Raw genomic sequence first — 15,000 nt, 5'->3', positions numbered from 1 at the left:
TTGTTGTATGTCCTATTGTATTCTGTTGTGATGTTGTCCATTATTCTTGTTTTTTTTTAAATCTATTGTACGATTTTATGTCATGAGGACTACGGATGCAAATGAGCTCACAGCTTTAAATCTGAAGCATATTTACTGTCACCATACTTTGTATAAGTGACTGTTCATTAATGTGCACTGTCCAGATCTATCTATCTATCTATCTATCTATCTGTCTATCTATCTATCTAGACATCTATCTATCTATCTGTCTATCTATCTATCTAGACATCTATCTGTCTATCTGTCTATCTGTCTATCTGTCTGTCTGTCTGTCTATCTATCTGTCTGTCTGTCTGTCTGTCTGTCTGTCTGTCTGTCTGTCTGTCTGTCTGTCTGTCTGTCTGTCTGTCTGTCTGTCTGTCTGTCTCTGTCTGTCTGTCTGTCTGTCTATCTATCTATCTGTCTGTCTATCTATCTGTCTGTCTATCTATCTATCTATAATTAATAATAATGTTGCCATTTAGCAGACGCTTTTAATCCAAAGCGACTTACAATTACGAATTACAGGGACATTCCCCCTGGAGTAACTGAGGGCTAAGTGCCTTACTCAAGGGCACACTAGTAGTGGTGTGGTTTCAGGCGGGATTTGAACTCACAACCTTCCGATCACAAGTCCAACTCACTATCCACTAGACCACCACTACACCACTACCTCTATCTATCTATCTATCTATCTGTCTGTCTGTCTATCTATCTATCTATCTATCTATCTATCTATCTATCTATCTATCTATCTATCTATCTATCTATCTATCTAGACATTGCCCTGGGGGTGGATGGGGTGGGAGGATATTATGGGTTAGGGATTATGAGTTATCAGTGGATTTGATGGATCAATTATGTCTTTTTCGCATCTATGTGCATAATATGCATGTGCATCGGTGCATGTAATATCTGCTGTTAACATATTCTATACTAAAATAAGCAGTAAGTGTTTTCAGGATACAATACTTTGGTAGAGCGCTGCGCTAACAACGCTTAGGTTGTGGGTTTGATTTGAGTTTGTCGCTGGGACCGTATATACTGAAGAATGTATGCACTAGATGTATGCACTCATTGCAATGTAAGTCGCTTTGGATAAAAGCGTCAGCTGTAAAGGGCATATATAATAATAATAATAATAATAATAATAATAACAGCTTTTATTTGTATAGCGCTTCTCCTGCAAACGTTGCAGCTCAAAGTGCTCCAATCATTATATAATCATCATTTAATTATTTAGTCATTTAAAGGCAATATTATATAGCAAAAAGATGGGTTTTTAGTCTTGATTTGAACATAATGTGCTGACGTTGCATCCCTAATGTAAACTGGCAGTGTATTCCACAATCTGGGTGCATAAAATGAGAATGCAGCCTCACCAAATCTCTTCCAGCGTCAAACCAGCGTCAGAAGACCTGAGAGCTCTATTGGGCTGATATGCTAGCAGAAGACCTGAGAGCTCTATTGGGCTGATATGCTAGCAGAAGACCTGAGAGCTCTATTGGGTTGATATGCTAGCAGAAGACCTGAGAGCTCTATTGGGCTGATATGCTAGCAGAAGACCTGAGAGCTCTATTGGGCTGATATGCTAGCAGAAGACCTGAGAGCTCTATTGGGCTGATATGCTAGCAGAAGTCCTGAGAGCTCTATTGGGCTGATATGCTAGCAGAAGACCTGAGAGCTCTATTGGGCTGATATGCTAGCAGAAGACCTGAGAGCTCTATTGGGCTGATATGCTAGCAAAAGGTCTTTCAGATAATCTGGTGCTGTGCCAGTGAGAGCTTTAGAAACAAGCAGAAGGATCTTGAAATCTATTCTGAACTTATATTATATATATATATATATATATAGATGCATTGTCCCTGCAGGGTGTGTTCTTTCACGCTTCATTGCCTCTAATGAAAGGTAATGATGACCAACAGACTGGGACTTGTTCTGACATGCCTGAGGTATCAGATGCTGGGAGGTTCAATGGGTTCTGTTTTCTATCTGGGGGGGTGTTTCCATTTCTATATGTCTCCACTAGGGGGCGACCAGACCAAACAACACAGTCACACATCACCTCTCACCCTTACTCTGGACCTGGCAAGGGAGTCTTTAGTCTTTTAGGCTGTTCAACTTGATAGAATTACAGGCCCCTTGTTGACTCACGCAGGAGTTGGCATGGTTTTATTAACATGGTTTTATTAACATGGTTTTATTAACATGGTTTTATTAACATTCTGTTCTGGACAGACAGTGTTTTTCTCTGTCATGCCATGAGTTCAGTCAAATCAGATAGTGTTGCTGAGGAAAGTGTTGTAGTTTTATATCATTTTATACTAAGAAATTGAAGTCTCTCTACAGTTTGGTGAATCTAGCACTTAAGGAAGGCCCATTTCCTTCCTGTAAGGGATGGGCTAAGATCTGTGGCGCAGTGAATAATTCTGACTGTGGACAGGGCCCATAACTTGTGCAATCACAGATTTGTATAATATGATTGGTTCCCAAGAATAGTGACCTCAAGACTAAGGACAGTTCTATAAATATGAGTCCCGCCCAATGTCGGGGGCTTTTTGCTTTTTGTCTGCTATTTTCTCTCTGCGCGTCATGTGACTTTGCTTAATTGCCTCTTTGGAGACAGTTGTTTTAAGCTCTTTGTGCTTTATAAGGTTTACTCAACCTATTAAGAATCAATTAAATCCACAACAAAAGCATAAAGGTTGGTTTATGACTTACAAAGGCATGGCAGTGGTTTGGCCAATAGGAAGGCATCGGTTTCCTCTCACCACACTGTCCACATATTCATATTAACGCCACTGAGTCCTTAACGCCATTAAGTCCTTAATGCAGGTATATCACATAGATAAATCCTTAATGCAGGTATATCACATAGATAAGATGGCATGATTGTTTATTGCCATGTAATCAACTTGTCAGTAATTTTTTGTCATTCTGTATTTTTTTGCTCTAGGTACAGGGTCAGCCATAGTCGGTGCCCCTGGAGCAATTAGGGGGTTATGTGTCTTGCTAAAGGGCACATGCAGCTCCCTCCTGAGGCGGGGGATCAAACCAGTGACCTTCCGACTGCTAGCCGGCCTCTCTGACCTCTAGGCCACCGCCGCCCCTCATTAGAGACCTGTCACTCACAGCTCTGGGCAGAAGTTCATGGATTCTACAAGAGATGAATCTTTAAAATCTAGCTATAGATAACGCCCTCTTGGAAGATAGCTCTAGCAAAGGAGTGTAGTTCCATTTCAGTGTTCAAATGTACTGCATACAGTACTGTATGTAGGCCTTGTTGTCCTAGTCAAGTAATGACAGTCAGTTATACAGCTATGTCTGTATCCATGCTTGTGTTTTTCTCTAATTTGCGTTCTCACAGCCCTTCATGTAAACGAAGTAACATACGCAATCGAAGCAACAAACATGGTAGTTGATTGGTCTGAAATGTTTTAAATTGCACGTTCGTCCCGCTCTTATCCAGATCAACACGCATGCGCTGTTCTTTTCCTATGGACAGCCTCGATGCGTTGTTTCTAACCGGAGCGAAACCACCCTTTTCAGGCGGAGCATGCGTTGGTTGTTTGCTCCGGGAGCGACTTCGAATGTGCGTTCTCACAGCTCCAAACGACGCAGAGCAAAGTGAATTTTATCGTAAACTCTGATTCCAAGTGAAGCAAATGTTCTAGTGAGAACACACCCATAGAGTTTCTTTGTAAAAGTCATGTTGAAGTCGTCCTTCTGCAGTATAAAACATGACCAGCCAGAGTCCAGCCAATGGCAGGTCTGATGACCCCTGTCAGTCTCTCTGTCTCTGTCTCTGTCTCTGTCTGTATCTGTCTGTATCTGTCTCTGTCTCTGTCTCTGTACATGTTTGCCCTTGATAACGGCCGTCAATAATATAATGTTGCATTTCACTTCATTATAAATGTGTTCTGGGTTCAGTCTCTGCTGTCATCCATCCTTAATGAGTGGTTCGAAAAGTGAAACGGTTATAAGCAGAAAGCACTCACGTCGTTTTTGTTTACCCTCTTAAGCGAGAGTACTTAATTACCTCAGCAACACCTACTATAGTATAACAGCACCTATACGCCTTTAAATTTGAAACAGATAGCGAAAATGTTGAGTAGAGAGAGAGAGAGACTTGTTTTGTCTTGTTTACAGTTCGAATTTATTTGTATTTAAAACATTTTCAACTGCAATGTCGAAACTTCTTTTTCACTCATTAACAACAGATAACGGAAGTGTTGTTTTAAAAAACAAAAGTGTTTATGACATATTTACAGATGTAGACATTGAAACTGTAGAGTATGTTGCTGGTATGATGTCAATATGACTATCAACAGATCATAGGTGAGAGTCTCTAGAATCTCTAGACGGCGTGCTGTGGCAGCCAGCGTGAGACACACTTGAGACGCGTGTCTCACGCGCGCTGTGCGGCTGCTCTAAAGGCCGGTTTAGGCTTCTGCGTAAAGTCGACGCCGTAGGCTACGCGTAAGCTTACGTAGTCCCGCATGACCGTGCGTAGCCTTGACGTGCTCCTCTCAAAAAATCTAACCACGCGTCAGAGCGCACGTAACCGTAAGCTCTGTGATTGGTCCGCTTGGTAGCACATGATTCAGACAAGACTCTCCGACTCTCTCGTCGCCCAAAATGCGGAAGTCATGACAGAAATGTCATTCACCTTTTCTGTAATTACTTATTAATAAAGATTTGAAAAATTATGATAACCATCGTATTATCTTAGTTTAATGTCATTTCAATGCATCATAGAACTTTTATTTACAACAACATAACAACAAAAAGATCGCTATTATGCCGCTTAGAGCTTTGAGCTCCGTTGAGTTCCTAACCGGAAGAGGCACAGCACAGGGGCTGAAAACACACTGCCACCTAGCGATGTGACGGTGTAATTGCAGCGCGGCCTACGCAGAAGTGTAAATTGCGAGACCTACGTAAGAATTTACGTAAGCTACGCACGTAAATTCGACGCAGAAGCCTAAACCGGCCTTAACCCGTTAACGTTCACGAAAATGAAACACACGTGCGCTGCTGAGGTTGACGTCCGCGGTGGGGTCCCGGCGTAAGGACTTGGAGGTCTTGCTTTAGAAATCTGGTTGATGAAGTGACTTGAGTTGACTGTGCATACTGTACCACACCCTTCAACATCAGAGGTGCAGTACAGTAGCTACAGTACGTACTCACACATGTATCTCTCTCAAAATGCCTAGCATCATGTGTGTGGGTGTTTGTGTCTGTGCGTCTGTGCGTGCGTCTGTGCGTGCGTCTGTGCGTGCGTCTGTGCGTGCGTCTGTGTCTGTGCGTCTGTGCGTGCGTCTGTGCGTGCGTCTGTGCGTGCGTCTGTGCGTGCGTCTGTGCGTGCGTCTGTGCGTGCGTGTGTGTATATGTATGTGTGAAATTCCTCCCGCCAGGGCGAGAGGTGACTAACTCAACCTGTCTAGCGACCTTTTATGTGGAGTGTTGAGTTCACACCTCTCCTCCCTGTGTACTGTGTTGAGTTCACACCTCTCCTCCCTGTGTACTGTGTTGAGTTCACACCTCTCCTCCCTGTGTACTGTGTTGAGTTCACACCTCTCCCTGTGTACTGTGTTGAGTACTGTGTACTGTGTTGAGTTCACACCTCTCCTCCCTGTGTACTGTGTTGAGTACTGTGTACTGTGTTGCCACAGTGGCCATACGCCTGCCAGCTTCCTACATTTAGGACATTTAGGACATTTAGCAGACGCTGTTGTCCAAAGCGACTTACAACAATAATAAACTGTAATCAAATGTAATAGTACTCTAGTATACTGTCAGTATAAAACAACAGTAACATCATTAAAAACATAGGACATAAGACCTGACGTAAGACCTGTCCTTAAAATGTCCTGGTTAAAACATAATGCTAGGCACATAGACACATGTTTGTGGGTAATTACATGTATTGCTTAGTAAAGTATGTAAGCATTATCTAACCTCTTCCTTGAGCTGCCTGTCATTGTAAACATGTACAAATAGTAAACAGCTCTTTCTGAGCTAGTAAACACTGCTCAAATACACTCAGTGGACACTTTATTAGGAACACCTGTACGCCTTCTCAATCATTCAGGTGGTGTAATGGTGTGGGGAATGTTTTCTCGGCACACTTTGGGCTCATTAATTCCAATCAATCATCACTTGAATGCCACAGGTCTATTTGAGTGTTGTTGCTGACCATGTGCATCCCTTCTTGGCCACAATGTAAACATCTTCTAATGGCTACTTCCAGCATGACAATGCTCCATGTCACAAAGCAAAAGTCGTCTCAAACTGGTTTCGTGAACATGACAGTGAGTTCAGTGTTCTTCAGTGGCCTTCCCAGTCACCGGATCTGAATCCAATAGAACACCTTTGGGCTGTGGTAGAACTGGAGATTCACAGCTCGTCACATTACAAGTAAAATTCTTAGACTTCGGATTCTTCGGATTCTGACATTGCATTGCAGCACAAGACATAGGGCATAATATATCAAGCATAATTCAATAAAAAAAAGTCTCAGAAGTACAGGACATAAGTGACAAAAAAGAATAGGCATAATACAAGATAAAGGTGACAATAGTACAGGTAAGACAGGATACACGAGTGGTGCCACTAGTGATAATAGAGAGTTCACAGTAATTAAGTGGTTTGAGTTTAAGGTTACTGTAGTGTAGTCCATGTACATGGGGTGAGCTAGGGGATGATAGTCAGTTGTCTACAGTGGGCTTGTTCATGAGCCTGATGGCCTGGGGGAAGTAGCTGTTTGATAGCTTCTGAGTCTTGTCTCCGACGCTCCGGAAGAGGCCTCGTCTTTCTGACGGCATCGGTTTGAACAGCATTATAGTGTTCCTAATAAAGTGTTTGGTGAGTGTAGAGCTGGATACATAGTTGTTCAATGGCAAAAAGGCTTTCAAAGATCATCTATTATTTATTTTCAACCACATAATACAGTCTGGTTGTTATTCTAAACATACTTTTAAACGTAACTGAAAACGCCTTTCCAGTTCCTGTCAACTAATAGAATAGTAGACAGTATTCTCTCACTGACTAGTTCACTGTACATGATGTCCATGTTTCTGTTTGTCAATGTTTCAGTTTTTTTCTGAGACATTGTGTGGCTTGTGTTTTGTCTGGACTGTGTGTGGCATCACCCTGCTGCTCTTAACTGTCTCTGTTCCCACAGAAAGACATGTGTTCTTTTTTTCTCCCATGATTCTGTGCTTCTTACCACAGTGTCTGCTCAGCTGCACCCACACACAGCCTCATAGGAAGAAAAGAGTCAGGCCGTTGAAAAGAGAGCAGAGGCTTTTTGTCCCACTACCCTTCTTTTGTGTCCTTTCTTCCATGCCCCCGTCTCTCCAAGACAAGAAGCCATCTGCCTCCTGGACAAAAGAGCCCCGCCCTCACTCACTAACTCTCCCCCTCCCGCCCTCACTCACTAACTCTCCCCCTAGACCCTCTCCTCCTCACTGTCCCCTTTCTTTTATGTCACACACATTCTCTCATCCCCCTTTTCCCTCTCTTCCTCCCGGAAGGAGGGTTAGGTAGTATGTTTCTCAGCGGCCCATCCCTCTAACCTCTGGTCTAGAGTGGTTTGCAGAACCCTGTCCTGCGGTTGTCCTTAGAGATGACGTCTGACTCACTGACAAAGGTGACACGTTCTGATGCTTTGGTCCACACATCAGGATCTGATGGGATCGGGTAACGATCTGCCTTTTCTTTTGGAAAAATGTGAAAACATTTCGGCGTCGTTGAAAATCAATGACACACTCGCTAGTCAACTAACACAGCTTGTTTTGTGAGCCTGCTAACAATGTAAAGTAGTGTTGTAGTTAACTAGGTAACAATGTAAAGTAGTGTTCTAGTTAACTAGGTAACAATGTAAAGTAGTGTTCTAGTTAACTAGGTAACAATGTAAAGTAGTGTTCTAATGAACTAGGTAACAATGTAAAGTTGTGTTCTAGTTAACTAGGTAACAATGTAAAGTAGTGTTCTAGTTAACCAGGTAACAATGTAAAGTAGTGTTCTAGTTAACTAGGTAACAATGTAAAGTAGTGTTCTAGTTAACTAGGTAACAATGTAAAGTAGTGTTCTAGTTAACTAGGTAACAATGTAAAGTAGTGTTCTAGTTAACTAGGTAACAATGTAAAGTAGTGTTCTAGTTAACTAGGTAGCAGTGGGGATTACTCACCCAATCCATTGCGTTGTTGCAGTATTTTGGCTCAACTAGCGAGTTTGTGTTGTGATTCTCAACAACGTTGAAACTTAAGTTCTGTGTTTGAAAAGAAAAGTCTGAACATTTCGATTGGTTGCCGATGTGAGGACCAAAGCATTAGAACATGTCAAATAGCTTCTCCTGTCCTGTCAGCCACTTTGCCGTTACTTCTGTAGCGTAAAGGCCCTCAGTGTTCAATTCTTTGTAATGGTTTTCAAAAACTGCTTCGGGCCTACTGAACACTACTGAACACTACGGAACACCCTCCAGTAATCAAGGACTCAGTAGGCCCAAAGCAATTTTTTAAAACAGCTCCTAAGATGCCTGTCCTTTCCATTAAACTAAAGTGCTTTTGTCGCGGCTCCAAGCTTATTTCTCCTTTTATCTCAGCTTTATAGTTTCTCTCCGCGCCTCCGGGTCACCCTCAGGACGCCATCGCTCCGCTCCCGCCATTTCAGCTCTTCGTCATTCCTCCGCTATCCCACAAACCCTCTGCTGACACTCACTTGTTTTCTGACAATCTCCTCCCCATCCCTCATTCCCCCAACATGTGTCTTTTGTCTCAGAAATTAGCTTTTTTGTTTTTGCACCACCATAAATACTTGCACCACAAGTATGTATGGTGAAATATTGTCTTGCTAGATGACACCAATGAGGTTGTCCTGTCCTCCTGTCCTCCTGTCCTGATGTCTGTCCTCCTGTCCTCCTGTCCTGATGTCTGTCCTCCTGTCCTGATGTCTGTCCTCCTGTCCTGATGTCTGTCCTCCTGTCCTCCTGTCCTGATGTCTGTCCTCCTGTCCTGATGTCTGTCCTCCTGTCCTGATGTCTGTCCCCCTGTCCTGATGTCTGTCCTCCTGTCCTCCTGTCCTGATGTCTGTCCTCCTGTCCTGATGTCCTGATGTCTGTCCTCCTGTCCTGATGTCTGTCCTCCTGTCCTGATGTCTGTCCTCCTGTCCTGATGTCTGTCCTCCTGTCCTCCTGTCCTGATGTCTGTCCTCCTGTCCTGATGTCTGTCCTCCTGTCCTGATGTCTGTCCTCCTGTCCTGATGTCTGTCCCCCTGTCCTCCTGTCCTCCTGTCCTGATGTCTGTCCTCCTGTCCTGATGTCTGTCCTCCTGTCCTGATGTCTGTCCTCCTGTCCTGATGTCTGTCCTCCTGTCCTGATGTCTGTCCTCCTGTCCTGATGTCTGTCCTACTGTCCTGATGTCTGTCCTCCTGTCCTGATGTCTGTCCTCCTGTCCTGATGTCTGTCCTCCTGTCCTGATGTCTGTCCCCCTGTCCTCCTGTCCTCCTGTCCTGGTGTCCTGATGTCTTCCCTCCTGTCCTGATCTCCTGATTTCTGTCCTGCTGTCCTGCTGTCTGTCTGTCCTCCTGTCAGGAAAAATCCGGTCACAAAAAAAAAGTCTCACAACACTTATCCAAAAATAAGACTAAAGGATTTTTCCTTTAGCGACGTTGATGGAATACCGCCCCCTGGTGTTGGGGACCGGATGTTTTAACAGGAGAGTAGACTGAAGTACCCCTGGACGTAGCGAAGCCACCCCCCCCACGCTGGCACAGAGCATGATGGGCCGCGCGCCTGCTAATGACCTCCTCCCCCCAAGAGGACAGGGGATTTGGGCACCGTGGGATTACACCCTGAGGCAGGATTACGGCTGCTCTGTAATCCCTCCCAATCTGAGCAGAGAGGTCTGTTGTTGTTGCTGGGGGGTCTAGAGAGGAGGCCAGAGTGATTGGCGGGAGCCGTCTGGAGTCAGAGCGTCTATAGGGGGGGGTAGAATGATAGAGAGACGCGGAGGTCAAGTAGTTGTTTAAAGAGGTTTTTAGTCCAGTGCGGCTCATGCTGTGTGAGAGGTGTGTGAGAGGCTGTGTGTGTGAGAGGCTGTGTGAGAGGTGTGTGAGAGGCTGTGAGAGAGGCTGTGTGAGAGGCTGTGTGAGAGGCTGTGAGAGAGAGGCTGTGTGAGAGGCTGTGTGTGTGAGAGGTGTGTGAGAGGCTGTGTGAGAGGCTGTGAGAGAGAGGCTGTGTGAGAGGCTGTGTGTGTGAGAGGCTGTGTGAGAGGCTGTGAGAGAGAGGCTGTGTGAGAGGCTGTGTGTGAGAGAGGCTGTGTGTGAGAGGCTGTGTGAGAGGCTGTGAGAGAGGCTGTGTGAGAGAGAGGCTGTGAGAGAGGCTGTGTGAGAGAGAGGCTGTGTGTGAGAGGCTGTGTGAGAGGCTGTGTGTGAGAGAGGCTGTGAGAGAGGCTGTGTGAGAGGCTGTGTGAGAGAGAGGCTGTGTGAGAGGCTGTGAGAGAGAGAGGCTGTGAGAGAGGCTGTGAGAGAGAGGCTGTGTGAGAGGCTGTGAGAGAGAGGCTGTGTGAGAGGCTGTGTGTGTGAGAGGCTGTGTGAGAGGCTGTGAGAGAGAGGCTGTGTGAGAGGCTGTGTGTGAGAGAGGCTGTGTGTGAGAGAGGCTGTGAGAGAGGCTGTGTGAGAGAGAGGCTGTGTGAGAGAGGCTGTGAGAGAGAGAGGCTGTGAGAGAGGCTGTGAGAGAGAGAGGCTGTGAGAGAGGCTGTGAGAGAGGCTGTGTGTGAGAGAGGCTGTGAGAGAGGCTGTGAGAGAGGCTGTGTGAGAGGCTGTGTGAGAGACTGTGTGTGTGAGAGGCTGTGTGAGAGGCTGTGTGTGTGAGAGGCTGTGTGAGAGGCTGTGTGTGTGAGAGGCTGTGTGTGAGAGAGGCTGTGAGAGAGAGGCTGTGTGAGAGAGAGGCTGTGTGAGAGGCTGTGTGAGAGGCTGTGTGTGAGAGGCTGTGTGTGTGAGAGGCTGTGTGAGAGGTGTGTGTGTGAGAGGCTGTGTGTGTGAGAGGCTGTGTGAGAGGCTGTGTGTGTGAGAGGCTGTGTGAGAGAGAGGCTGTGTGAGAGGCTGTGTGTGAGAGAGGCTGTGTGTGAGAGAGGCTGTGTGAGAGAGAGGCTGTGTGTGTGAGAGGCTGTGTGTGAGAGAGGCTGTGTGAGAGAGAGGCTGTGTGAGAGAGAGGCTGTGTGAGAGGCTGTGTGTGAGAGAGGCTGTGTGTGAGAGAGGCTGTGTGAGAGGCTGTGTGTGAGAGAGGCTGTGTGAGAGAGAGGCTGTGTGAGAGAGAGGCTGTGTGAGAGGCTGTGTGTGAGAGAGGCTGTGTGTGAGAGAGGCTGTGTGAGAGGCTGTGTGTGAGAGGCTGTGTGAGAGAGGCTGTGTGAGAGGCTGTGTGAGAAAGGCTGTGTGAGAGAGGCTGTGTGAGAGGCTGTGTGAGAGGCTGTGTGAGAGGCTGTGTGAGAGGCTGTGTGAGAGGCTGTGTGAGAGGCTGTGAGAGAGAGGCTGTGAGAGAGGCTGTGTGTGAGAGAGGCTGTGTGAGAGAGGCTGTGTGAGAGAGGCTGTGTGTGAGAGAGGCTGTGTGTGTGAGAGGCTGTGTGTGTGAGAGGCTGTGTGTGTGAGAGGCTGTGTGTGAGAGAGGCTGTGAGAGAGAGGCTGTGAGAGAGAGGCTGTGAGAGAGACTGTGAGAGAGGTGTGTGAGAGGCTGTGTGTGTGAGAGGCTGTGTGTGAGAGGCTGTGTGTGAGAGAGGCTGTGTGGGCTGAGTGAAGTGGAGCGTGTGTCCCAGAAGGCAGTGTGCTAATGGGAGTGTGCTCTCTCTCTTCTGCCCGTGCTTTTTAGAGAGGGTTAGCTGTCACCCAACTGATCCTGCTTTTAGAGAGCTGCTGAGCTGTGTGGAAGCAGTACTGACAGACAGCCCACCCTCAGCTCTCCACCCCCCCCCCCCCTCCCATCCCCCCCTTCCCCCCCCCCCCTCCTCTCCCCTCCCCACCAAGCGACCCTTTTCTCCCTCTTCTCTCCTTTCTGGCCGTGCGGTGGTGGTGTGAATGAGGGCCATTGTGTGAGGCACACTCCAGCCCTCAGGGGCCGCCCCCCCCCCCCTTGCCTCTCTCTCTACTCCCCCCGCCCCTCCCAACACTGCTGCCGCTCTGCCGCTGGCCTCAGATCAGATGGAGAGCCACCGCCACCCCCGTCCTCCCGGCAGTAGTGGCAGCCAGCAGCAGCAGCAGCAGCAGTCTCCCTCCTGGGTCGGAGAGGAGCGGACCACCACAGCTGCCGCCGCCGTCGTCTCTGCGCCGCCCACCCCCCCCTCCCCCACCACCCACCCCCCCGCCCCCCCGGAGGAGACGGAGGAGGGTCGTCGTCTGCGGTGGCGGGAGCCCGGCCACACGGTCATGGAAGCCGAGGAGGAGACCAGAGGAGGGATGACAGGAGGAGGAAGAGGAGGAGGAGGTGGAGGAGGAGGAGGAGGAGGTGGAGGAGTAGGGGGAGAGCTAACAGTCCACAAGGCAAAGAAGAGAGGGGGAGAGCGCAAGAGGCAGGAGCTGCTGGCCCTGGCCGCTCTGGGGGTCAGGTTGGGGAGCAGGGGCGCCACCCTGCTGTGGAAGCCCCTAAAGCTCTTGTCTGTGGCCTCCTGTCCACAGATCTCCACGCCGGCGTCGTCGTCACCGCTGGTGCAGAGGGGGGGCGGTACGGCCCTGAGAGACTGCTGCCCGGAGAAGCAATGCACTTACGAGAAGACCCACAACTTCAAGGTGAGTCGTTGTGCGGCCGGTTTGATTTGACTTGGAGGATGGTGGGTTGAGGGCTGGCGGTGTGAGGAGGAGGGTGGGATAGGCCTAGGAACGGGAGGGGGGTTCTGGGCCTCTGTAGACGGTCTGTTCGGAGCTCCTTTTAATTTTTTTCTCCCTGGTAAATGATTCCATTTCGACACGCGGTGCCATTTCCAGGGACGGTGAGATAATATAAACGCTGGCTAGTTTTATCGGAAACTTAAAAGCAGTGTCCCTCGAAGTGATGTCAGCCGATGGGTCTCTTACCGTGCCGAGGGGACTAGACAGTACTAGACAGGGTACTAGACAGTACCTCGGCTTGCTAAACTGGCTACCGTTTGATAGCATAGAGAGACTAGAGAATATCCAGAATGCTTTAATCTTGTTTATGAGAGCACATGCATCTGTCAACCATATGGGGTCTACCCTAGTGGCTACAGGGACTATTGATCGCTCATTGATGTTTCAAGCACTTCACACCCTCTTTGTTTGACGCTTGTTGTTGACCTTGAAATGCAAACTGTACTAATTGTGAAGAAAAGTTTTATTTTTTTATTTTTTTATCAAATATTTGCTGTGGTGTTCATAGTGTGTGATGGTGGAAAGTGGAACGTGTAGTTGGAGAACGATGCGTGTTCTTTTATCATCAGAAAGGAAAAAAGAAAGAGAGAGAGACACAGAAGTATCTTTCCTTTCAGCACCTGGACACATTCCTGCCATCGAGGCTCAGGTTTCAGTTGACCTGCGGGTTACAACAATGGTGTCTGTCTGCCCCCCCTGGGAACGGAACAAAAACCATCCAGTCAACACCTGTCATGGGCTCCTTATATGTCGTTCGTTATTTTAATAAAACATTTTGAATATGGAGTGGACGCCATCGACATAGGAGAAGGCTTTAAAACGAAATGTGATATTGTGAGAGAAATGTACAATATACAGTACTGCATGATAGGAAATGTGTGTGTGTGTGTGTGTGTATGTGTGTGTGTGTGTGTGTGTGTGTGTGTGTGTGTGTGTGTGTGTGTGTGTGTGTGCATGCATGCGTGTGTGAGTGGCTTTCGGGTGGGTTTGGGTGGAAGGGTGTGTGTGTGTGTTCTAATGCTTGCCAGCTAGTATGTGTAGATCTCACTAATGTGTAACAGCCCAGCAACAGATGCCAGACACATTATTCCAAATCCTTTAATCTGATATATCTGGTCGACACAAACGGACTCATCTGGCTTCTGGTGGTCCTGTCTCCCTGTAGCCTGTGATCAGAGAACAGTCACCTCTACCCTGCTGGACACAGAGTCCCCTGTCATTACTCATTGCATAGCAGCGGCTCTGAGCTCTGGCCATCCAAGTATTCATCTGGCCATAGTTTTTCACCTTCTTCAATAAAACCCTCCCTAGTAAAACTCCCTTTGTATGACGCCTGTTAACAACCTTAACGTGAAGGAGTGGATGTCTATTTTCGGTCATGCTTATTTTTGACAAGATAATATTATGATAATAATGATAATAATAACCTTTATGATGGCGTGTCGGCCATTCCTGCGTGACACCTGCATTGTTGTGCTGTTGTGGGATTAGCGATGGGAATGCTGAATCACAACAACACAACACGCTGAAGTTCCTCAGTGTTCAGAACACTTACATAACCAACCTCGCCCCCACCAGAAACACAGCGAACGACATTGACAGAAGCCATGCGGTGTGTACAGTATCTATGTGATCGAAGGAGTTCCACAATGTTTGTATGGTTTGTATCATGACTATAGGATGTTTTCTCTCTCCCGTAGGTTCACACGTTCCGAGGACCTCATTGGTGCGAGTATTGCGCCAACTTCATGTGGGGTCTCATCGCCCAAGGCGTCCGTTGCTCAGGTAACCTCTCCTACACCCCAGCAACCCGACACTGTCACACCTACCATCTGCTAGGGGCTGGATGTCACACTGTCCTCTCAGGGGGCATCTACAGATCAACCTAGAGCACCAGGCTTGTAGCGTAGTTGTTAGAGGCCGGAAGGTCTCTGGTTCGATTCCCCGCCTTCAGGAGGGAGCTGCATTTGCTCTTGAGCAAGGCACTTCACCCCCTAATTGCTCCAGGGGCGCCGACTATGGCTGACCTCGTGCCTAGAGCAGAGAAGATCAAATTCCAACAATTGATTGACAAGTTGAGTGCATGGCAAAGAAAACCAT

At 47.3% G+C, this 15,000-nt stretch overlaps 1 protein-coding gene across 1 annotated transcript in view; it reads left to right on the top strand.

Moving 5' to 3' along the window:
* chn2 (chimerin 2) overlaps window positions 1–15,000 on the top strand; it is a gene marked incomplete at both ends in the record, with an annotated part of 38,724 nt that overhangs the window by 18,237 nt on the left and 5,487 nt on the right. Inside the window, 2 exons of the mRNA XM_080541253.1 lie at window positions 12,691–12,801; window positions 14,601–14,685. Of these exons, the coding sequence (XP_080397379.1) occupies window positions 12,691–12,801; window positions 14,601–14,685 (196 nt within the window). The remainder of the gene's footprint in view (window positions 1–12,690; window positions 12,802–14,600; window positions 14,686–15,000) is intronic.

This window comes from Nansenia antarctica (genome assembly GCF_963989245.1).
Source record: "Nansenia antarctica genome assembly, chromosome: 10".
Lineage (NCBI taxonomy): Eukaryota > Metazoa > Chordata > Actinopteri > Argentiniformes > Microstomatidae > Nansenia > Nansenia antarctica.
The sequence above is the reverse complement of the archived record's forward strand: the minus strand, read 5'-3'. Positions and strand labels throughout refer to the sequence as shown.